General features: G+C 45.2%; 1 protein-coding gene across 2 annotated transcripts in view; it reads right to left on the bottom strand.

Moving 5' to 3' along the window:
* Positions 1-22,960, bottom strand: part of srcap (Snf2-related CREBBP activator protein) — a 40,200-nt gene continuing 17,240 nt past the window's right edge. Inside the window, exons 11-32 of one of the 2 annotated variants that reach the window (XM_085361608.1) lie at positions 22,697-22,874; positions 22,458-22,594; positions 16,336-16,505; positions 14,780-15,109; positions 14,456-14,642; positions 14,193-14,362; positions 13,868-14,019; positions 13,573-13,785; positions 12,862-13,026; positions 12,091-12,246; positions 11,665-11,997; positions 11,157-11,332; positions 9,650-9,963; positions 9,364-9,566; positions 8,676-8,845; positions 8,355-8,551; positions 7,624-7,738; positions 7,028-7,153; positions 5,487-5,663; positions 5,289-5,372; positions 2,984-5,113; positions 1-2,758 (exon numbers count right to left, since the gene is read on the bottom strand). In XM_085361608.1, the coding sequence (XP_085217734.1) occupies positions 323-2,758; positions 2,984-5,113; positions 5,289-5,372; positions 5,487-5,663; positions 7,028-7,153; positions 7,624-7,738; positions 8,355-8,551; positions 8,676-8,845; positions 9,364-9,566; positions 9,650-9,963; positions 11,157-11,332; positions 11,665-11,997; positions 12,091-12,246; positions 12,862-13,026; positions 13,573-13,785; positions 13,868-14,019; positions 14,193-14,362; positions 14,456-14,642; positions 14,780-15,109; positions 16,336-16,505; positions 22,458-22,594; positions 22,697-22,874 (8,319 nt within the window). In that variant the 3' untranslated portion in view covers positions 1-322. Of the gene's footprint in view, positions 5,114-5,288; positions 5,373-5,486; positions 5,664-7,027; positions 7,154-7,623; positions 7,739-8,354; positions 8,552-8,675; positions 8,846-9,363; positions 9,567-9,649; positions 9,964-11,156; positions 11,333-11,664; positions 11,998-12,090; positions 12,247-12,861; positions 13,027-13,572; positions 13,786-13,867; positions 14,020-14,192; positions 14,363-14,455; positions 14,643-14,779; positions 15,110-16,335; positions 16,506-22,457; positions 22,595-22,696; positions 22,875-22,960 lie in introns of both variants that reach the window. The other variant, XM_085361607.1, reaches the window with a different exon arrangement.

Raw genomic sequence — 22,960 nt, 5'->3', positions numbered from 1 at the left:
CCAAGTGGTGAGTTTTATCCACAGCATGTCCACATATCTGGACGCTCGACAGCGGCGCCACCTGTTTACTGTCAGTCCAGCGTCCCTGAGCCTTCCCCCAGCGCTCAAAAGCAGAGCTGGCGTGCCCCGACTAGAAAGGGAGAGGGCCCGAGAGGCGGTGAGGTCCCTGGCTTGTGCAGCACTCAGTTTGCTCTTGTTTTTCCTCAGAGTGCAGACAAAGCAGCAACCTTGGAGATCACGTCATGCTCTCGTATCACGCTCCGCCACACCCTCGCTTCTGTTTTTTTGTTGTTTTTTTTAATTCTCCCCTTTGGCACTCCAATCATGTCTTATTGTGACGCTGTTGGCTTGAGGAGGAGCGGGTGCTTGCGGCCGGTGAGCGGGCCTGCACTGCAGCGAGTGCAGCAACACTCCGTAGCACCCTGTCTGGCGTTGACCCCTCGGTTCCCGAGCTGCTGGTCACATCCTGCGAGAGCTTCTGGGACCTCCTGCTCTCCTTGCGACTCTCTCGGTGTTGTTTCTCCTTTTTGTCACGGCTCTTTGCCCGCTCAGGGCTGCGGTCCCTCTCCCGCTCGCTGCCGGAGGAAGTGGCACGGGAGCGGGAACCTCGGTGCTCCGTGTTCTGGGAGCTGAGGGTGCGCTGGCTGCTGTTGCTGCTGCTGCGGCTTCTGCTGCTGCGTCCGCCGCAGTCGCCCTCGCCATCGCTGCTCATGCTGCTGCAGGCGCTGTGGCCCCTTGACGACGATCGCGTCTCTCCCTCGCCTTCCTTGCCCCTCGAGGACTTCCTGCTCCCTCTCTCTTTCTCCTCTGGTTTAGGCCTCTTGTACTCCACCTCTAAGGGTGGAACCAGAGAGCCAGGGCACTGTCTGGTGGAGCGTGATGTAGATCGGCTCGCCTGATTGGGTGTTGAAGGTTTGCTGCTTTTGTTATTGGTCACAGAGTTGCTCTGAGGAGAGGCTGGCACACTTTTACTTTTAGGCTTTTGGTTTTTGTCCGAAGGGGCAGTGGTGGAAGTCGCAGGAGCTTTAGGGGTGAAGTCTTTCCGAGGTGTGTGGCCTGGGGTGTCCACCCTGCCTTTCATAGCTAAAAGCTTGGCTGCTGCATTGAGTGCTGAGCACCTTTTCCCTAGAACCTCTGGCTCAGGAGGTAGCGAGGGCGTGCTGTTGGTCAGCGTTTTAGTGTCCTGTGGCGGCTGTGATCCCACAGACTTCCTGGTGATCCTAACAGAAGACGTATCGCTGCCCGACTCTCCTCCTGTGGACGCATTGGCGTTGTTTGACGCATTTCTGTCCGAGTTGCGTGCTGGTTTGGCTCCCTTCCTGTCCTTGGTGCACTTTTCCTTCTCCTGATCTTGGAGCCTGCGTTTTGCTGAGCGAGTGAGCCGGTGCTCCTTCCTGCTGTTGCTGCTGTCAGAGTCGGAGGAGGAAGAGGAAGGAGACCTGGAGCGCCTCCTTCGAGAGGCAGTGGGGGGAAGGTCCGTCTCACTACCCTCTTCTATCTTCTCCTCCTCCTCCTCGCCATGTTCCTCCTTGTCCTCCTTCCCTGCCTCTGATGTAGGATCCACTCGCCTCTTCTTGGTAGGATGTCTGTTCTCGTAGGTCCTCTTGTGGTGGGCATGGCGGGTGAGGGTGGAGGTAGAGCACCCAGACGATGGCGAAGAAGAGCAAGCAGACTCCTGGCTACTCTGGCGACTAAGTGACCTTTTCTGGATAGCAGGTTTCTGATCCTCAGTAGTTTTCTCTTCTTCCAGAGGGTTAGCTTCATCTTTCGGAATGGGGGTTGTGGTTTTTGTTTCTCGTCCCACTCCTTGGGGCCTTCCTGACTCTTTGGTCTCAGAGGAACTCTCCACCTTTCTTCTTTTAGGCTGAGACTGGCTAATGTCTGAGTTTTTGTCGTCGTCGTCTTCCTTACTCATCGCAGCTTCAGCCTCCATTTCTGTCACCTCTTCTTGGTCGCTTTTAGAAGCTGACTCTTTCTCTGTTGATGGCTCTAAAGATGGTGCAACGAGGGGAGTGGATATGGGAGCAGGTGTGGCTTCCTCGGTCTGAGATGGTGCAGGAACACTTGTGGATGAAGAAGTTTGTAGCTGAGAGGAAGTGACTGCAGAGGTTTGTGTAGTGGACACGGGTGGAGCTGTTTTGGTTGTGGATGCTGTGACTGTAGCTACTGAAGCAGGGGTGATGGTTGTGGTTGTTGACCCTAGGGAAGCAGACTTTTCTGGTGATGATGTAGCTATGGTGACAGACAGTGATGCTGATGTTGTAGCTGTTACCGGAGGTGTCTTGTCAGTCTTTTCTGCAGTTTTGGGAGGAGAAGAAGAAGTGAGGACTTTGGATGGCGCTGCAGTTGAAGGTGTTGTTACTCCTTCTGCTGGGGGTGATGAAGCTGCTGAAGCCTTCTTTGCCTCTGCAGGTGTAACAGCACTTGGGGAAGTTGTAGTTGGAGGAGGCGTGCAGACTGGACTTGATGCTGAAGGCTTTTCGGGCTCTACATGTTCCTGAACCTCTGCAGTTGGTGATGCTTGTTCGGTCGGGCTTTTGTTAGCAGTCTCAATTGTCTTTGCTTTGGCTGGAGGGGAAGGTGGAGCTGTATTACCAGAAGATGGTGCCACTGTTTTGACTGGTGGTGATGTAGAAGTCTTGTCAGACACTGTCTGGATTGAGTCTAACATACTGGTTTGTGCTGTTTTTACTGGAGCTGTCACAGTCGTAGCTGTAGCTGGAGGGGTCTGCTTGGGCGAAGGTGGAGCTGGGGAGGTCTGCTTGGGCGAAGGTGGAGCTGGGGAGGTCTGCTTGGGCGAAGGTGGAGCTGGGGAGGTTTGCTTGGGCGAAGGTGGAGCTGGGGAGGTCTGCTTGGGGGAAGGTGTAGCTACAGGGGCTTGTTTAGGCGAAGCTGTAGCTTGAAGGCTCTGCTTGGGTAAAGATGGAGCTGGGGAGGTCTGTTTGGGGGAAGGTGTAGTTGGAGGGGTCTGCTTGGGTGAAACTGTATCCAGACTCGATACAGGATGACTGGAGGGTGTGGAGGCTAGAGAGGCTTGTGGCAAGTCCTTCACAAGAGAAGCAGTTGGAGGTGATGTCATTGCAGTGGTGACTTGTGGTGTAATACTAACTGTTACAGACGCTGTGGTAGCAGCTGTTGTGAGTGTTGGGGTGGGGTCTTTAACAGCTTTGAAAGATGACGTAGTGGGTGGAGTGGAGTGTGTAATTGGTGTGGTTGTGGTGGTGGTTGCCTCCACAGCTGGTTGAACAGCAGCATCTGAAACTGTGGAAACCACAAGTGTTGGTTTAACACCTGGAGGAGGAGGTGAGACATCGCTGACAGGTGGAGACGGAGCTGTGTTGCTGACGGGGGTGGAGGTATACGTGGAAGAAGAGAGGACTGGTGCTGGGGCTGGACTTGGAGCTGGGGCTGAAGCAACCACTTGAGGAGAGGCAGTCTCAGAGATCAGTGAGGTCACCTGGGTTGCAGGTGAAGTGGGAAGTGAGACAGGTGTGGAAACTTCATCTGACTTTGTTGAGGAGGCTGGATTTGGAGGCGGGGCCAAAGCCTCAGTTTTAGTGTCTGTCTGATCAGCTTTGGTCGACTGTGAAGACCGAGTCATTTCAAAAATAGCAGCAGGAGGCGGGGTCTCTGAGATCGTCAGTTCTGTCCTGGAATCACTTTTAGATAGATCAGTGTTCTGACTCTCATTAACGGTCTCTAGCGTGGTCGTTGAGTCCTTGCGGGGACGACCCCTCTTACGTTTAGGGGACAGTGGCGGGTTTCCTTCCTCAATTGCCGAGATGGGATGTGGGCATGTGGTTGATGCGTTGTCAAGTTCAGGTAGTCTTGTGGGAGTCTTAGGGGGCCGGCCCCTCTTTCTTTTCAAAGGTGGCATGAGAGAGTTCACGCTGGACTCCGCAGCAGAGGCGGAAGCAGCGTCTCTGCCTGGTGGGATGTCCGTTTTCTTGGACTGGTTCACTCCCCGTCCTCTCCCTAGATGCTGCTCTCCCATCTGGGCAGCCATACGAGATTCGGTTTCCAATCTGCGCCGCACGGGAAGATTCCTCAGCACTGGCATGTCAGGAGACAGATGAGGAGGGGAATATGGAGGATAGCCTCTGACAGGCTGAGGGTGCACAGGCGGACTTGGGGTAGCGTCTTGGTCCAGAGGGGATTTGGTAACAGTCTCTTTAGTTTTGCCGTCTTGACTCTGTGATGCGTCCTCTTTGTTCGGCTCGTCAACAAATCCAGCACCGCTGTCCTCCGCCGTTGCCTCTTCTGAAGAGCAACCACCTCCCGTCCCACTTCCTCGCCGCCGCCTCTTTCGTGGCTCTTTCTCTTCCACCACTGTGACTAGCCGGCCCGGGAGCTTCCGCAGAACTTTGGCTGATGGTGAATCTTCAACCAGTCCCCGCAGCACTTCACCGTCAGCTGACTGCCGCTTGCGAGGCGACCGTGAGCTGGTGGAGGGAGGAGACATGGCGCAGTCTTTACTGTCATCATCCTTAGTCTGATGATCCGCCGGACAGCTGGACTCCAGCGATGACTCAGACCCCCTCCTCTCCTTCTCCACCTCCTTCTCCTCCCTCCCCGTTTTGGAGATTTTACTGTCCGTCTCCCCAGCACACTGCTGTTTCCCACCAGGGGGCGAGGCTGTAGGAGGGGAAGGCACTGGGCTGGGATGGGAGCGGTTTGGTTGAGTCCTGGTTTTGGCGTTCTGGTGATCTCTGGCGGGAGATGACGCTTTCGAAGATTTGGAGGAATCTTGAACCCGGGTGGATGATGACGTTTTGTGGTGGTCTGTGCGGGATGGGATCGTAGACGCAGAACCTGTGTCTTTGGCAGCTCCTCGTCCTCTCAGACCTGAGCGGGATCTTTCAGGCACTTCTCTGGGAGTCGTGGGCTCAGGCTCAGTTTCAGGCGAGGCCCCACGGAGTCGGCCGCTAGTCCTTGTAGAGGTGGCAGTCTTGTCCTTGGGTTTACGACCACGACGGGCTGGAGCTGGATGGGCGGGTTCAGCAGAAGTTGGTGTTGACAAAAAGTCGTCCTCGTCATCATCAGATGATGTGTGGAGCTTCAGGCCCTCCTCCTTTGCCTGGTCCAGACCCTTCCTGGCAGCCTCCACCTGTTCCTAAACACACAAGAGGAGAAGATTTTCTTTAAAGTTTTATCAAGTTAAAAATGTTTGACTTAAACCGAAATCAAATATTTTCTAGTTCTCGTTCCTGCTTTTCCCTTTATTGTCTAAATTACTTTCAAGTATTAATCACTAATTATTAAGCTGAAGTTGAAAGTTGTGATTTTACCTCAGCCTGCTTCAACTCCTCTTTGCACACATCTTCTAACGAAGCTTCCAGGAAGTTCATGGCGTAGCGCTCAATGGGAGTGAGCTAAAGACAAGCAGAGGAAAAGGTGCGTTTAAACAAACTGTAATTCAAAGATTCAGCAGAGCATTAATATTTTATTATATTATACATTTTTATAGCCGATGTGTTTTTACTCACCTGCTCCACCAGTGCGGCTATTTCCTGCTCGGCTTTAGAGAGCTCCTCCACTTCCTCCTGCTCCCCGCCGTCATCAAGCGGTATGTTTTCGTTGAACTCCGCCAGTTCGGCCACCTGCTCTGCTTTGGCCTGAGAGGCCGCCACTATGTCCTCCTCATCCTCGGCACGACACAGCGCCTGAAGCAAACAGATGGAGATAATCAGGTAAATGTCCACAAGCATGATAAATGTGGCAGGAGTTAAACTTTTTCCTGACTCTTGGATTATGTCTGCGTACAAGGGGTGAAATAAAGTTCAGGTTTTAAAAATCAAATAACTTAGCCTAGTCAAATTGGTCGAATCTCCGAAGTTATTCTATTGTATTCTTTTCAAACAGTGGTCCAGGTTAGTGAATGGAATTGGAGGAGGGGAGAAATAGCAGCTACAACACCCTGACCAGATGGAGGAGTTATTATAAATTCCGTCTCCTGCAGAGTTGGAAAAGGATGAAACTATCCATAGAGTCCAGAAATGTTTTTGTACTGGTCTATAAATGGGTTTAGTCCTGCTGTAAATTTGGGCATTTTAACACCATCGCCATCCTCATATACATGTTTACATGAATATGGGGATGGCTTGCTTTCAAAGCCAGCCTCAGATGGCTTCATTTTTAAGCCCTGGGTGTCAGCAGAAATTATCTAAACTGTGGTGCGTCCCAGCACACGGCACAGTGCAAGAACATTTTTGAAAATGTGCATTATCAAGGATTTGACACGGTGGAGGAGATCAAGAGTTCAAGTACAGCCAGGGCACAAGTAGAGGAGGAACACGACAGGAGTTCTCGTGTTAGATCAAGCGACAAAACTGGGAGCCATTAGGATGGGAATCGAGAACCAGTTATTGAAGAAAACCAGTTCAATTACGGTTCTTGCACAATCAGCTGATTTCAGTTTGTGTCAGAGGAGGAAAATAGCGAAGCAGTCTAGAGCATGGATTTGAACATTTACTTTTATTGTACAAAAGGACGAGATGAACGGTAAAGTGGAAACTTGCATACCCAGGACAGAAACAACTGCATTATGGTGCTAACACAAAAAAAACCAACAACGGTTCTTTAAAAGTGAGAAAAGTGTTCTGTGTAATAATTACTTTTTTGAGCAAAGTTTGAACACTGATCACAACAAAGACGGGAAATACCTCAACAAACATTTGACCCACAGTATACAATTGATTTGCATGAATGTAATTTCTTTGTTCCTGCTTAGATGTCAAAACAGAGCCAATGAGAACCCAGTGTTGATCAAGCAAGAATTGAATCGATGAGTAATGTCAATAAAGGAATCGCTAAATTCTTGAAAAGTCCTTGAAACAGTCCAGAAGTTCATAAGAAGATCACCTTTAACAGGAGATCTTTTTTTTTTTTAAGCTTTTCATTTCAATAGGCTGAGAGCAAAAACCTGATTCAGTTTATATTGCATCTAAGACTTTCAGTAAACGTACATTTTGTTCCTGGTAATCACCAAAAGGTGGGTGGTAAATATCCAGTACACCAAGTTTCTAACCTGCTCCAGGATGGTGGTGCTCTGCTTGTTGACGGCTTCCTCCTCCTCAGCCTGGGGCACCGACAGCTCCACCGCCGCCTCCCTCTTCTCCCCCTCATTCACATCAAACAGCTCTCTGATGGTTTGCTGAGGAACAAAGTGACAGTCGGACACATTTAGCAAAGGCAGAACGGGTTATGTGTGCTTGATGAGACAGAGAAAACAAGAGGCACTTGAACTGCTTAATGTCATCAACACACTAAACTCAAAAAGACCAATTAGAAGAAACTCCATTATACTTCAAAAAAAAAAAAAAAAGAAGAAAAAAAAAAGCACAAGTAGTATTTATATAAGACAGTTTGAACAAATTTAATTAAAAGGGGGATGAGGTCTCGGCCTGTCATCCAGCACTGGAAAAACATCCCTTCACATGATACCAGTGACTGTATTCAATTATGCACCAAGCACCCACCCACATGTTTGAGCACCTTTCAACTATTAATCATGCACAGATGAATCACTGAGCTTATCCAGACACAAAAGAAGAAAGAAGGAAAAAAAAAGGCTTGACTGAAGGGCATTTATTTTACAAAGAAGGCCCCGTGTAAACGTGATACCTGTTTAAAGAAGGCCGTGGTGAAGTTTCCTCCTTCGATAGCCATATCTCCCAGCATCCTCTTCTGGTTTGCCTTCTTCAAAATGTTCTCCTCCACCGTGCGCTCACTGATCAACCTGAGGAGGAACATAAAACGATTTAGTCTTTTAAAAATCACATTTCTATTTTTCACTGGGCCAATGATTATCGGGTGTATAAAACCTCCCCCTACACCCAGATGGGTTGGTGCTGACCAGGTGGTGTGAAGCGTTTAACCAGATTCTGCAGATCTTTTAAATTCAGAGACTACTGAGCTCCAATTTCCATTTTAAACTTTAGATTTTTATTCCTACTTTTTTTTTTTGTTGCTTTTGCTTCTGAAATTATGCAAAGAAGGTAGGAGATGCTCATCAGTTTAAGTCAAACAAGATGAACGCTCGTATGTGTCAAACAGATGTTGACAACATATGTTATGTTCAATGCAGCGGCTCTGTGCTCTCAGCTTTTTGTTTCTCTTTGTGTCTTTTGTCTGTGAGTCCTCTATTGTGTATGCTTATTTATTGTATGTCTGTCTCTGTTTTATAGTATTGTGTCTGACTTTAAGCTAAGAACTACCACACGGAATTTCATTATGTGACTACATAATGACAACAAAGCATCTTAAATCTTAGCTAAGGGAGTGAGCTTTGATTTGGGAAAGTTTTTATGTGAGGATTATTTTTTTTTAGTAAAAGCAGGGAAAAAGAAAGTCACCTATAGATGTGGACGTCGCGGGTCTGGCCAATTCGGTGGCATCGGTCCTGAGCCTGAGCATCCATGGTGGGGTTCCAGTCACTGTCGTAGAACACCACAGTGTCGGCCCCGGTCAGATTGACCCCGACGCCGCCGCTGCGGGTTGACAAAATGAAGCAGAAGATGCGTCGATCTGCATTGAAGCGCTCCATGAGCGCCTGGTGGTGGCGTGCAGAAGACAAACAGAGGAAATGAGCATCACAGACAGACTACAGCTTTCTCGTTCTTGCCTGGAAGCGGAACAGGTGAAGATTACGCTATCAAAACACCATCACTGCTGACCTGTCTCTGCTCCACCCGGGTGCTGCCGTCCAGACGGAGGTAGATGTGTCCGTGGTAGTTGAGGAACTGCTCCAGCACATCCAGCATTCGAGTCATCTGAGTGAAAATCAGCACCCTGTGGCCTCCCGCCTTCAGCTTTCGCAGCAACGTGTGGAGAGTCTGAAGCTTACCTGAAAACAGGAGACAGAAGACACAAAATGAGCCACCAGCAAGCAAAACAAGCTGCAGGAGCATAAAATTATTTAATAATCGCACATGGAGTAAACTCTTTGAAGCAGCCTTTTATGCATAAAACACAGTGGTGGAAAGAAAAGACTAACCAAATACTATTTCAAGAAAATTTAGTGCCAATTTTGCAGTACAGTCGAGAGTTTTGCTAAAGTTGTTGCCAGTGTGCATCTGGGATCGAGTCAGTGATGAGGGATGAATGGGATCTAAGCTGTGGGTGACCCCCACCTTAGTAAATGACAGTCTTATCAAACATCCTGTCAAAGGCTTATAGGTGAGAATGGATACTTAGACAGTCCTGGATTTTCCTGCTTTGTGTCACCCCTGCAAGTCAACACCGTTTTTATTTAAACCTTAGATTTTGTGATTAGGAGTATCTGATGTAGGTGTGGATTGCCACAAGGTGCTCCATGGTTTTCTGTATAACAAAACAAAACAAAAAACCACACTGAGAACTCACCACAGTCGTACTGTATGAGCCTCAGGTCAGGGAACTGTGTCCTCATATAGGACTGGACGTGGTGGAGGCTGCGAGTGAGCGGCGTGACTTCAGCTGATAACATGGAGGAGAAGACTGCCTGCTTGTGGTTCAGAGATGGCGGAGGATGGCAGCAGTGCATGGAGATGGGTGGAGCTTCCACTGGAGGAATTGCAAATGTGTACCTAAACAAACAGCAAAGTTAGCTCCTTCTCCTTAGCTGAAGCTTTGTAATATCAAATAACCAAACGACTGTTAAGCTAAGTACCGGTCTATGATGTCACTCAGCAGCTCCAGCCGTCCTTCGATGCTGTGGATGGCCTCTCTTACAGCGTGACTGTGAAACCAGTAGTCGTGCTCGTTTTGCTGCTGTGCATACAGACAGCTGCTCTGGCCAGAGCGGCCCCACTCTCCCTGAGGGTTCAGGGCAGCAGGTGATGGACGACGACCGGGCAGGAAAGTCAGGAAGTCCAGAACCTCCTGACCGTACATGGGCTTTGCTCCACAGTGGAGTTCGTTGACTCGAAAGATGAAGTCCAGCCGGCTGTCGTGCTGCTGTTTCTCGGAGTCTGCAAGCCATGACTGTTGAGGTAAAGAGATACAAGTAAATGGAGGCTACAGAAATCAGGGCAGTGTTGACAGCATATTTAAGAAAAACATGCTCGTATATCAGGCTCAGTCTTGTTTAAATGTACAATGGAGAAAAAATGATTGTAATTGATTTCCTTTACCAGTTGGGGGCAGCGGAAATAAACTGGAAAAAAAAAAATCTACTTTGAAGTTCACATGACAAACTTATTGTTCATTGATAAACTTGACCACCGTCTGCACCACAGGAGAGGAAAAACGCTGACACTTACACTTTATTTCAACCTGATAAACTGAGCTGATCTGTTTTCTGTTCTGGTGTTTTACTGCACTTTGTCAGCTTTTTTAATCCAGTTTTATTGAGCCTGACATTTTATTCTATAAAACCAGTTTATTGTCTACTAAACAAGGTAGGCTAAATCATTTATTGCTGTATGCCGATGGTGATGAATGAATTTCAATTATTAAAAAAAAAAATTGCCAAACTGGTAAACTGGCATCAGAGATGTATATAATTTATTGACATGCTTCAATTTAACCAATAAAATTTAAAGATCATAGATTATGGTTTTTAATGTTCCCATACCGCCTTAATCTAAACATTGTGATCCACATAAAGACTTCAAAAACACTTTTACAAGTCGGCTACTGAAGTGCAAAAACCTGTTGGAACAGTTTGGGTATGGCAGCTATGAGTATAACAAACTTATCCTGATGTAAAAGCAAAATAATGAACCTTTAATTTTCTTTGTGGAAGCTTTTCTAAAAGTCTCACGGAGCCAGTATCACAAGCCGGAACATGTCAAATCCATACCTGTGCGTAACAGTGAAACCTCTTTGATTATGTAGTTTTATTTTAGTGAGCTGAGCCCTGCTGACTGAATGCTATGATCAAACTTGTCTTTACAACTCCATCGCTCTGAGATTTGGCACACATAAAGTTTGGTTTGTTTGTTGTTGTTTTTTTAAACTGATGTTTCATGCATCTTTTCAGTTTAGAAACGTCCCGGTTCATGTCTACATAGCGCTGATGCATGGTTCCAAAATAACAGGACATTAGATTGTCTCAGTACAGGGGGGCATTTATTTTAACTAGGTGAAGAAGTATTGGGTAACACCTCAAAAAAAATGATTGCAGATGCTTTAAATATCTAAAAGGTGAAGTCCAAGAGGGACAAACTGCTTACCATGTAGAAAGGCGAACGGGGAGCAGGACGAGGCACCTTCCTGGGTGGAGGGAAGGCTTTTGCACCCAGATTGGACTTTGACTTTGTGCTAACTGCTGTCTGACTGCTGCTGCTACTTTCCCGCGGTGTTGCTGAGGTCTTTGGAGCAGAAGAAGAGGCGCTCACCTGAGCTGGAGCTGCAGAAAGACAGAAGAGAAAACAGCCTCCTGTAAAAAACTCAATACGGATTTGCTTTAAAGTCAATTTCACTTTTATTTCTTTTTCTTTTGCATCTCTGTTTTATTCGATTTAAAATCCAATTATTTTCATTACTTAAAAATACCTTTTTGCATGCCTGTATGTTTCATTATACATTAAATTTTATTAACTTGCAGCAGGTTGTTAGGGAAAAGAAGAAATAAAGCTTAAAAACTGGACCCAGCTCGGTTTGTCATGCAATCTTCATTTCATCTGAATTCAATCTGAATTTCAGCTCAGTGAGAATAACAGCTCAAGCCCGTTCTCTCACCTGGCTGTTCTGTGCTCGATGGAGGAGGAGGCTGCACTACTTTGAGGACAGGGCGAGGGGGTTGGGGCTGGTTCGGGGCTGAGCTAGGGTTTCTGGGAGGAGCTATGGTGTAGTGGGCGGTAGCAGGACCAGGGGTGCGCTGGGCAATTTGCAGTGGAGCGGTGTTCCTGACGGGGGTCGTGTTGGCGTGTGGGTGCAGGGAAGGGGATGGCTGGGGAGCGACACGAGGGGAAGGGGCCACAGCCAGGGTGGGCACAGGCCCGCCCTCCTTGCCTGTTGACTGACGCACAACGATCTTCACGACCCCAGGGCTGCTCACCATGGTTGAGGACACTGAAAAACATTAAATATACAAACATGGGTTACATATATCCAGCAGGAAGTCTCATACTTAAAATAAAAGGAGGAGGGAGAAGGATTTAACACCTTGAGAGGTGGTGTTGTGTGGCAGGCGATTAGCAGGGGGGGCAGCAGAGGGATTGTTTGCAGGGTGTGTGCTGACTGTACTCTGGACAGCCACCTGTGCAGGTTGGCTGATGAGGTGATGCTGCACGCCACCGGGGACCAGGTTTATCACATTACCTGTAGAGTGACAGTGAACCAGACTGTTATAAGGACTTTAATTATTCCCTAATTATGGGACGGGATGGGATTTATGTAAATAAGAAATCAATCACAATTATGGGACAATAACAGTCATCAGTTAAATGAAGCAGACCAATGTGGATTATCTTCTGATTGAAGGATTAAAAGACTTTGGCATAACTGAATATAAAGCAGTCCAGCTGCAGTGGGATTCTGCAAAAATCCAAAAACATATAATATCTTTAATCTTTAGTCTGATTTCAAATCAGATAAAAATGAGGTCAAAGGATATCCTGGTCCCATTTAAACTATAACCACAATAGATAAATGCTATCAAACTTCCAGGGCCTGTATGGCTAAATTTAGTATATTTACATGATTGCACCCAAGTTTTCTTGTTAATTAACATGCATAGAATATTTTGACTCAGAAGTAATCCTGGCATCAAAATGTAGGTAAAAATGATAATACAACTTGTTTTGAGCAGCCCCCTATCCCAAACAGCAATATGACACTTTGAAGTTCAAACAAAACGAGGTATTACACCTTTTACTAACCATAAAATCTGATCGGTGAAAACTAGAAAACCCACAGTTAGTGGGAGACACCAACCTTGAACTGGGCGTGAGGAAGCTGCTGGAACTTGGTGGATCTGTGCTCCAGACAGAGTCAACTTGTTGCCCTGAAGCTGGAAGGTGACTGGTTTGCTTCCTTGACACGACGACACAGGCCGACCTGCCAGAGAAGCCAGCTGGGCTATACTTACTACCTCCCCAGCTTAGGAAGAAAAATAAGAGACACGTAGGTAAGAAATAATAATTCATTCACTTTACCACAAATTAATTTAATTATGAATGAATGACAGAGACCTGTACTGCATTTAGTTAATAAAAATCCCCCAAATACCTTTTGTTTTCTTACTGAATGGTCGAAAATAACAGAACACACAGACTCCTGTAACTAAAAGTAGACTAATCTCTTTCTTGTATGTTAATGGTTGATCCATTTTTAGAAGTTGCAAAGTGTGTTTGAGATTTTCTAAGCACTGCCATCTTTATTTTTCACCTGCACCTTAAGAAACAACCTGAGGCAGAGTACACACTGTGTTCCTGTGTGGTTTTTACCCAGCAATGAAAATGAGTAAACAATCATTAAATTGAAATCTAAACCGAGACGCTCAAAATATGCTTCATCTAAAGAGAGAAATGGACGAGACTTACATTTTGAACAGGAGCTCATGAAACTGTCCCCAGGCTCAGAGTTTTAATGAGATAATACTTCAACAACATCACAGCTTATCTGCTTTGAAATAAATGTACTTACAAGGCAACCTAGCTTGCATATCTGGACTAAGCAGGACCCTCTGGGGCATGACATTGCTGGGGTTTGGACTCGGCTGAGCTGGGATAGTGGCTGTGCAGGGAGCAGTGGGAGGCCGTACAGTCAGCATCGCTTTTGGAGCATTGGACCTCACTGCAGTTTGAGCGGTAGGATGAAGAGATGGGCGAGGAGGAGTGGATGCGACTGAACAGACCACTGAAATTTAACAAAAATGCATTAGAAAAAACGTGCAAAATTTATGTTTCACCTTTTTAAGGGTGTTTCATTCCTTGCTTACCCTGCTGAACTACAGGAGCGGGTGCAGGAGCTGAGGTGACTTCAGTGACTGGAGGTGGTTTGGGGGTCTGTGCTGCAGGGGGGACGGAGCAGGTAGGTTTGTTCATCAGGAGAACTGGGCGATTATCACCTTTAGGAGGCGGCTGAAACATTCTGAAAGAGGACACACATAAAATATGGGAACTACTGCACTTAGGACAATAATTATATCATGTAATAAATGTCACAGGTATGGTAACACAGGTAACGTAGAAAACCAAAATACATGTAAATTTGCAAGTATCCAAATCTGCATTTTTCTTTTCTTTCTTTTTTTCCCCCTTTACCTGTTGACTTTCATGCGGACTGGTTTGGGCCTTGGAGGAGGTTCGGGGGACTCCATGATCTCCTGGATTAGTTGGCGACTGGCCCTGTAGCGTGGCAGGAAGACATCTGCCTGGTAACGGGACACGCGGCTCTCCAAACCAACAAGGTCAAACATGGAAACGTCGCAGCGCTGAGAATGCAAAAGCAAGTTAGAATAGATTAAAAATCACGCCATCAGGCTCAACTTTCTGAACAAATGAAAGCTTTTTATTTTCAGGCTTACCTTCAAAGGAGATACCTCCAGGGCGTCATGCACCAGAGAGGCTGTGTGGAAAATAATGGGTTGCATGATGAAGGGAGACTGGATGGGTCGAGGGTCAAAAAGGTTGGGATGATTGCACACTTTGCGAAGCTGCATGAGGATGTTAATCACAGACATGAAGTGACCACTGGCCAGCGTTTCCCTGGTCCTGTAAATCAGATGGTTTAGGGTCAAATTCAATTACATTTTTTTTTTCCAGTTTCACCTTCTTTTGGTGACTACGTTTCAAAACACAAACTAAATTTACATTAACTTTGAATTCCTCCTGCTGAGTCAGTAACTTACGATGCCTGCGCCATGAAGTCATCGTAGAGGAATCGCTGTCTCTTGGACAGACGGCAGCGCACCACATGCTCATATTTCTTGGGCATCTGCTTCTCCACGTCAGCCTTGATCCTCCTGAGCAGGAACGGCCTCAGCACCTTGTGAAGCCTCTTAACCAGGCCTTCGTTGTACTCCTGACTGCCCTCGATCATTCCCGTCAGCGGGTTGGAGAACCACTCTTTGAACTCGCGGTGGGACTGGAAGACGTGGGGCATGAGGAAATGCATGAGGGACCAGAGCTCCATCAGGCTGTTCTGTAGAGGGGTTCCTGTCAGCAGCAGTCGCCGGTGGCTATGATCAGCACAGACACGAGGAGAGACGTAAATAAAAAAGTCGTATCATTCAAGCTTCAGGTGAGTACGAAGAGGAAAATAAGAGTTTTCAGCTGCTAAAGATATCAAACATGCTTTAACTCATTTTAGCCACATGGGTGCAGCAAGCTGAGAACGCAATCTTCACCCCATAAAGAGTTTATAACATCCATCAAACAAATAACATAACCATTTATTTGGAGTCGTGTTTCTGTCTGCTGGAATAGTCTAAATCATAAAACTCTTTTTAAAACCCAAATATGCCACAGCATTAAAGCCACTGACAGGTGAAGTAAATAACACCACGTCCTGCTGGGAAATCCTGAGGTTCATGTAGAAATATTTTTGCGGTTACACCGTCGGCATGGCTACGCTCATCTCACTGGGGCTGAGTATCAATTTAGATTATAGATTATTTTTAAAAAAGCTTTTAGTGCACAATCCACGCTGAAGTGTGCATCTTGCAGCACATCTTTATTTGCTTTAAAGCTCACAAACCAACATTTTGATGCTGAACATGAGAGGCACTCTCAAACTTCTAACGGATCTTTTTTTTTTAATATGCTGTGCAAGTATTTCTCTATTCAGCCGGTACTGTGAAACATCCTCATACTGATGATGTTGTAATCTTGATTTATCATCGGAGCGAATCGCTGCAGCCTGTATAAAGGTGTGCGTTCTCAGAGCGTGCATCTATTCATGTGCACAAGCGCCAGGCTCTTTGGAGCGCCACACAACAGTGAGAAATTACCACCAGCTGGCCCCGGCCACCAGCCAAATGATGACAATCATTTTGAAAAGAACAAACACTTTTAAATGTGAAGATATTTACACACAACTGTGGCCTGTAGATTAACAGTTCAGTGCATTTCAAATACATTCAAAGTCAAATGGTACTGAGTGACACCATGTCTTTGAAAGCATTATAGAGAAAGGAGGATGATTTTCTTCAATAAGAATCAGAAGTTGTACATACAAATATTCATGTTTGCTGTCCATGAGTCTAAATACCCCCAAAATATATCTATAAATCTTTTTTTTTTCATTAAAATGCAAAAAAAAGATTTTTATTTATTTTTATTTATTTTTAAACAAAAAACTACTTTGGAATTTAGTGTAAAAAAATCCAGAGGCCATGCCTCATCCACTGAGCCTCAGGTTTCACTCTCTGATGTGGGCCCATATACACAAACAGTCTCCACTGACCTGTTGAAGTTCAGCAGACTCTGCCAGCGCTGGGACTTGAAGTTCTTGATGTTCTGGGCCTCATCGAGGATCAGATAGCGCCAAGACTTTCGCCTGAAGGCCTGGTGATCCTGCAGCACCAGCTTGTAAGAAGTGATGCAAACGTGGAAAGCATTTGGCTTTGTCCAGCCCTAAGAAGAGAAAGTGTAACAGAGTGGCTTATTATTTTCCAGCACTCAGTTTTTCACTTTATACAGTATCTGTCAAACATGTCAACAGTTGCTGGAAATTAGGAATTCGTCAATGCAAGACAGTAAAAGACAGGACAGGAAAAGTTAAACAAATCAATCCATAACTGTATAAAGTTATGGAACTGAAAATACCAGAAGACCCCAGTGTATGATGTCAGGTTTAACACTTGTTGGGAAGCTTTTAGTTCTTTATTTTAAGTTAGCATAACCAGTAGTCGCAAACTTGATTAATACAATCTTTATGTCGCTCTGGCAGGAGGTGCACAGACTCTAAATGACAACAATATGCAGTAACGTCGCTCGTGTTGCAGTTACGGGTGACGTATTGGCATTAACACAGTAACCAGTAAGCATTTTAACTTGTGCCTCGCTGTAGTCTACCCCTAAATATAGGCAAATATAAATAAATACCCCAGTCTTAGTGCTAAAAAGGAAAAGGAAGAAGTGTGAACAAGAAACTAATTGACAAACTGCTGCAGTATCTGCACTCCTGAAATTTAAACAATCACTGAAACATTTGTGTTGTGGCTTGTATCAAAAATGAAGACAAACTGTTGAAGCTGAACTAAAGAATGTAAATAAATTAGGTGGATAAAATAAACAGTCTTAGTTTAGTTCCACGCATCATCTTAACCATTTATCAAACTTGGGGGCCTAAACCTGCTGCAGTAGAGAAAAACCTGAACAGGTCAGCAGTCTATGACAGGACATTTATGCTTACATCCTCATCTACGACCAATTTAGAATCAACAATTAGCATGTCTGTCTTTGGATTTTAGGAGGACCATGTTACTAATGGTCCCACCCTGGATTATTGTTAGATTTGTATTGTTGATTGTCATTTATGCTTAGAAATATTTACTTATATATGCTTAGAGTTTTGTAATTAGTTGTAGATTGGTAGAGGTTTTGATCCTTGATAGTCTGCAAACTTTGTGTGTATTAGACAGCACTTTGGGAGCATGAGAGGTCATACCGTGTCTTATTGTTTTATGGTAGGATTAACGTAGTTGCGTCTGTTCTAGTCTAAGTGCTCTTTGTTTAGATGAACTGCAGGACTTCCTCACCGTGTTATCTAGGATGAACCATCTAGGGTGAGGGGGAGGCTACCCTCTTCCTGACCAAGGATGTTTGACCCTTTGATCAGCAGTCCACACACACACACACACACACACACACACACGCAAGGTACTCTTTGTGTGTATGTAGACGTCATATGTTAATGAACTTATGCATATTCATGTAACCTCAATAAAAGAACAGTGGTACGGGAGAACGGACGAGAGCAACTGGGGTCAAGCGAAGGAACGGTGCCTGTCCGGTTCTCTCCCGTGCACGAGAAACATGAAGAAGCTTGCCTACTTGTGTCTTGCTTTGCAGTGTAATTATATTGCCTTCAACGTTCCAGCGGATGGGTTCAAGCTACAAACCTATCAATTATTTTACTAATTAAAACCACTCCAGTAAATTTAGATTATTTGACATTTTAATTTATTACATTTTGGTTTTTAAAGTTAGGAATCCCTGAATCTTCTGTTGGATTTCCTCATTAAACTCCTTATTGGATTCTAGTTAGATTTTGGTTGATTTAGAGATTTACTTTATTGTGCTAGGTCAGGGGTAGGCAACTCCAGGCGTCGAGTGCTGGTGTCCTGCAGGTTTTAGATGTGTCCTTGATCCAACACAGCCTATTCAAATGGCTAAATGACCTCCCCAACATATCTTGAAGTTCTCCAGAGGCCTGGTAATGAACTAATCATTTGATTCAGGTCTGTTGACACAGGGTGAAATCTAAAACCTGCAGGACACCAGCACTCGAGGTTTGGAGTTGCCTACCCCTGTGCTAGGTTGTTTTTCATGTTTTGGCTGCTCTGAAACCTGACTGAGGCAAGCATAATGTTGTCCTTCACATAAAAGAGCGATTGCCGAATCTCTTTCTCACAAAGAGAAACCCAGCTTATTAATTTAAGACTGGTATCAGATCAGTGCTCGTATCAGCAGAAACCCCAAACCCCAGATATCCAAACTTAAAAAAAAAAAAATATTTTATATATATATATATATATATATATATTTTTTTTTTTTTTTTTTTTTTTTTGGGGGGGGGGGGGGGTGCAACGATACTCGTATCGATATTGAACCGTTCGATACAGTGCTTTCGGTTCGGTACGCATATGAATCGAACAATACAAAATTTGTAATTTATTTTATCAACTTTCCTTCTGACGATGCTGTCTGTGTTGAGCGCTCAGTGAATCTGCGTTCGACTACTCCGCCTAGGCTGCACTGTCGAGCGCAGATCCACTGAGCGTTCAACACAGACAGCATCGTCAGAAGGAAGAGCGCAGGGCAAGCTAGCGAGACAGAAGTTAAGCTCTCCTTGCAACATGGCAAATTGAACCTCCCCCACCCTCATTCAGATCTGGCGTTTGGAATTATTTTGGTTTTCATGTGAGGTATGACCCTGAAGGTAAGCGCGTCATGGCCTAAAGTAAAACAGTATGTTGGATGTGCCACGCAATCCTCAATTACATGGGTGGGGACTAGTGTGTTAGCGCAGTTAGCTCGTTAACGTGTTGGCCGTCTAGCCCCATGCACGGGGCGATCAAGGGTAGCTCGTTAACGGAGATTTGCCGTGTTGTGGCGTTAACGACATTTCAACGAGATTAACGCTGACAGCACTAGTGGGAACACAACGAATATGACTGCACATTTACGCTGACATCATCCTAGTGCAAAGACAAGTGGAAGCAGACAAAAAAAAAACAAGCATGCATGCTACAAACTTTACCCGAGTCATTTAGACAGCCGTTAGCACATGATTCTCCTTATGGGGACCTGATATGTTTAATATTGTGGCGAGCTCAGACAAGGAGGAGACGGAGGTGTCGTTTGGTCTTGCTTCCCGTGAGCTAGCCAGGGAGCACAGCCGTTTGACATCTGCAGAAGAACACTGCCGCTAGCTAACTGCTCATCGCGGCAACCGCACAGCAACAACAACAACACACAGGGCGCCCTCTGACCCCGGAAGGACACACCGTCGCAGCGAGAGGGCGTCATCCGTCACTATGGCAACATAAACAAAACATAACTGTACAAACAGAACCCCGAACAGCCCTGACCCAATACATAGCCCCCACCTAAGGGGTCAGTCGTCCCCGACGACCCCATTACCCCACACAAAGTCCTGCAAATGTCCAGGTGCCTTCTTTTGGCGCACCGGCCGGTCACGACCGGCGGGGGAAAAAGTCACTCGGGTCAGAACATGGGGTGCCACCATCATCCCACTTCTGACACCAATGTGGCGAGCTCAGACAAGGAGGAGACGGAGGTGTCGTTTGGTCTTGCTTCCCGTGAGCTAGCCAGGGAGCACAGCCGTTTATTGACATCTGCAGAAGAACACTGCCGCTAGCTAACTGCTCATCGCGGCAACCGCACAGCAACAACAACAACACACAGGGAGCCCTCTGACCCCGGAAGGACACACCGTCGTAGCGAGAGGGCGTCACCCGTTACTATGGCAACATAAACAAAACATAACTGTGCAAACAGAACCCGGAACAGCCCTGACCCGCTACAATATGCTGCTGAGAATATAGCCCAGAAGAAGCGTATAGTATAGCTTTTATTTTGGAAAGAGCCATTTCTCTGTAATAAACTCTCTTTTCCAAAGATGAGTGATTCCTCAATCAGATACAGGGCTTGCAAAATCGCCTGCCTGACATCCCGGGGCTAGCGACATTGTAGGAAGGAAAAATATATGTCAATGCTTTTGCATTCTTTCAGAAATGTAGCTGGGTAATTATGTCATTGGCTTCGGTGAGCCACTGTCAATATGTGACATATTGAAATCGCGTTTGAAATTGCGCTTGTTTTTTGCTTTCACTTTGCAATCGCGCGAACTGTGCATAGAGAGCGACAGCACTGATTGGTGAGTGATGATAATTTGCGCACCAATTCCTCTGACATGGTATTATCAATCGTTAGCTTACTATGCAAACATGACAAGTGAAATCTCCCGCAGCAAGCTTAAACATATGAGAGGTTGATCGCGCAGAGAATCGCTGACCGTTGTGTGTGTGTATGTGTGTGTGTGTGTGTGTGTGTGTGTGTGTGTGTAAGTAAAAGCAGCAGGATATATATTTTAGTTCTGCTGAGCCAAATAAGACAGGTCAGGGTGAAGAAGTGACAGCCAAAGAAAAGTTTACCACAAAACGGAAAAGTTATGACAAATCAAACTATAAGGCAAAAAGAAAGTGCAGCTTTATGGTTTCATGGACAAAAGAATTTCTGTGGCTTTAATATGACGAGCTATATAACCGGGGATGCACATAAGTGGTCCGCAGGTGCGCATTCGCTGTCACAAAAACAACAACAACAAAAAAAAAAAAAAAACGCGCACAAGATATGAAGTTGCAACGCGTGTTTGCATACATAAGATTTTCTGGAGGAGGACAGACATCTGTTTAGAACTCTTAAAGATGTCGAAGAAGCTCCTTTAAGCAATTACTTTGGTGTTCCTCCACCTCCAAACAAATGTCAGGAGTCCGAACCACAAAAGAAGCACGTATTCTCTGAAAAGTGGTTGCAGGAGGTGAGCTGGCTTCAAACAAATGATGAACGCACAGAGATGTGGTACAGAGATGTGGTGCGGAATGTGCCGTGAAAATCCCACTCTAGCGGACAAAAACAGTGCTTTTTATATGGACGCAAACGCGCGTTGCAACTTCTTATCTGGTGCGCGTCTTTTATTTTGTCAGCGAATGCGCACATGTTCTGCCGGGTGTGTTGTTGGTTTTCTCTCGATTTCTGAGTCGACAAGCGCCTTTGTTACTGGGACCAGTCATTTTAAGAAAGGCCCCCATTAGAACCCATGAGAAATGCATTATTGCTCAGTCTGCAATATCTTTCCCAGAACAAACACCAATTGCAAATAACATACTAAAAATAAACCTAAAAAAATCTGTTTAGAACAACGTACTATGTTGCAAAGAGTGAACTACCACTGGCAAAATTTAGCAGTCTTTGCAAACGTCAAAAAGCAAATGGCCTCAATCTTGGTTCCACTTGTCTCTTACCCGTGACTTCAGTGGAAATTTCAAATTCAGGATCTGACACAGACTGATTCATGTCCTACACAGTTCTTACAAGTTCATAGAAATTTCTGTTCAATTAGAACCAAGTATTTGAGTTGATGATTGTAATTTTTATACAATGTTGTAATTTGTTTTTCAACAATTTTTTGATTAATGTTTTGTTTCCTTTACAATATTATACTTTAATGTATAATATTGTAAAGGAAACAAAACAGGAAACAAAACATCAATCAAAAAATTGCTCTCTTTTTTATTCAGGCTACTTACATTTATTTTGGGCTACCAAAAACTGAAGAGTCCCAGCCCGAAGAGCTACCAGGGATTTTGAAATTTTGAGAGCCCTGAGATTTTTTTTTTTTTTTTTTAAATTACTTTTGTTTCAGCAACATTAAATTTAAAAACTGTACTTTTGAGTTAAAAAAAATATATATATATATATATAAATAAATAAAAGCTGGATCAGTGCCTCTGTTTTTCCTGGGATACACACTAATCTACATCACTGTAAATAAGCCACAGTCAAAATTAAGACAGCAGTATGTAAGGAGAAACAAAATTATTAAGAGTAAGTCAAGCAGCAGGCAAACTAAGAACAAACAATTGATAAACAAGACGACTCAGCAGATAAGTAACACGGGGAGTTAAAGACTGACAAGAACAATCTGCAGTATATCACAGATGACAGCAGTAAAGCCAGGAGGGAGAGACTAAAAGTAAATGAGAGCAGACAAAGCAGCACATCACACTCATCTAACAAAGGAAAATGAGCCGCCTGCAGAACCAGCAAACTGAGTACCTGTCTCTTTAACTTTCTCTCCTTTTGACTGCCAAAATACGTAAGGATTTTAAACCCTGGACACCAGCGCTTCAGCTCCATCTCCCAGTTTAACATTACGCTGGTGGGGACGATGATGAGGTGAGGGCCCCAGTTACCTAATAACACCAAATGAAACAGGACAGTGTATTAATCACAAATAACACTCCAACAACCAAAGTTTTGTAACTCTGTACATATAAGAAGCCGCAGTCTGTTACCTTTCTCACAGGCGAGGTGAGCCAGCAGAGCAATAGTCTGGATCGTCTTGCCGAGGCCCATCTCATCAGCCAAAATGCCGTTTAGCTTTTTCTCATACATGGTGACCAACCAGTCGAGACCGATGTGCTGATACTCTCGTAATGTGCCATGAAGCAGAAATGGAATGGGGGTCTTGACCTTAAGTTGTAGAGAAAGTTGAAACAACTGTGACTCAGATCTGCAGAAGAGTTTAATCTACACTTTTCCTCCATCTGATAAAATGA

Source organism: Diplotaxodon limnothrissa, linkage group LG8 (assembly GCF_057381915.1).
Source record: "Diplotaxodon limnothrissa isolate DT_005_m linkage group LG8, D_limnothrissa_male_GT1.1, whole genome shotgun sequence".
NCBI lineage: Eukaryota > Metazoa > Chordata > Actinopteri > Cichliformes > Cichlidae > Diplotaxodon > Diplotaxodon limnothrissa.
The sequence above is the reverse complement of the archived record's forward strand: the minus strand, read 5'-3'. Positions and strand labels throughout refer to the sequence as shown.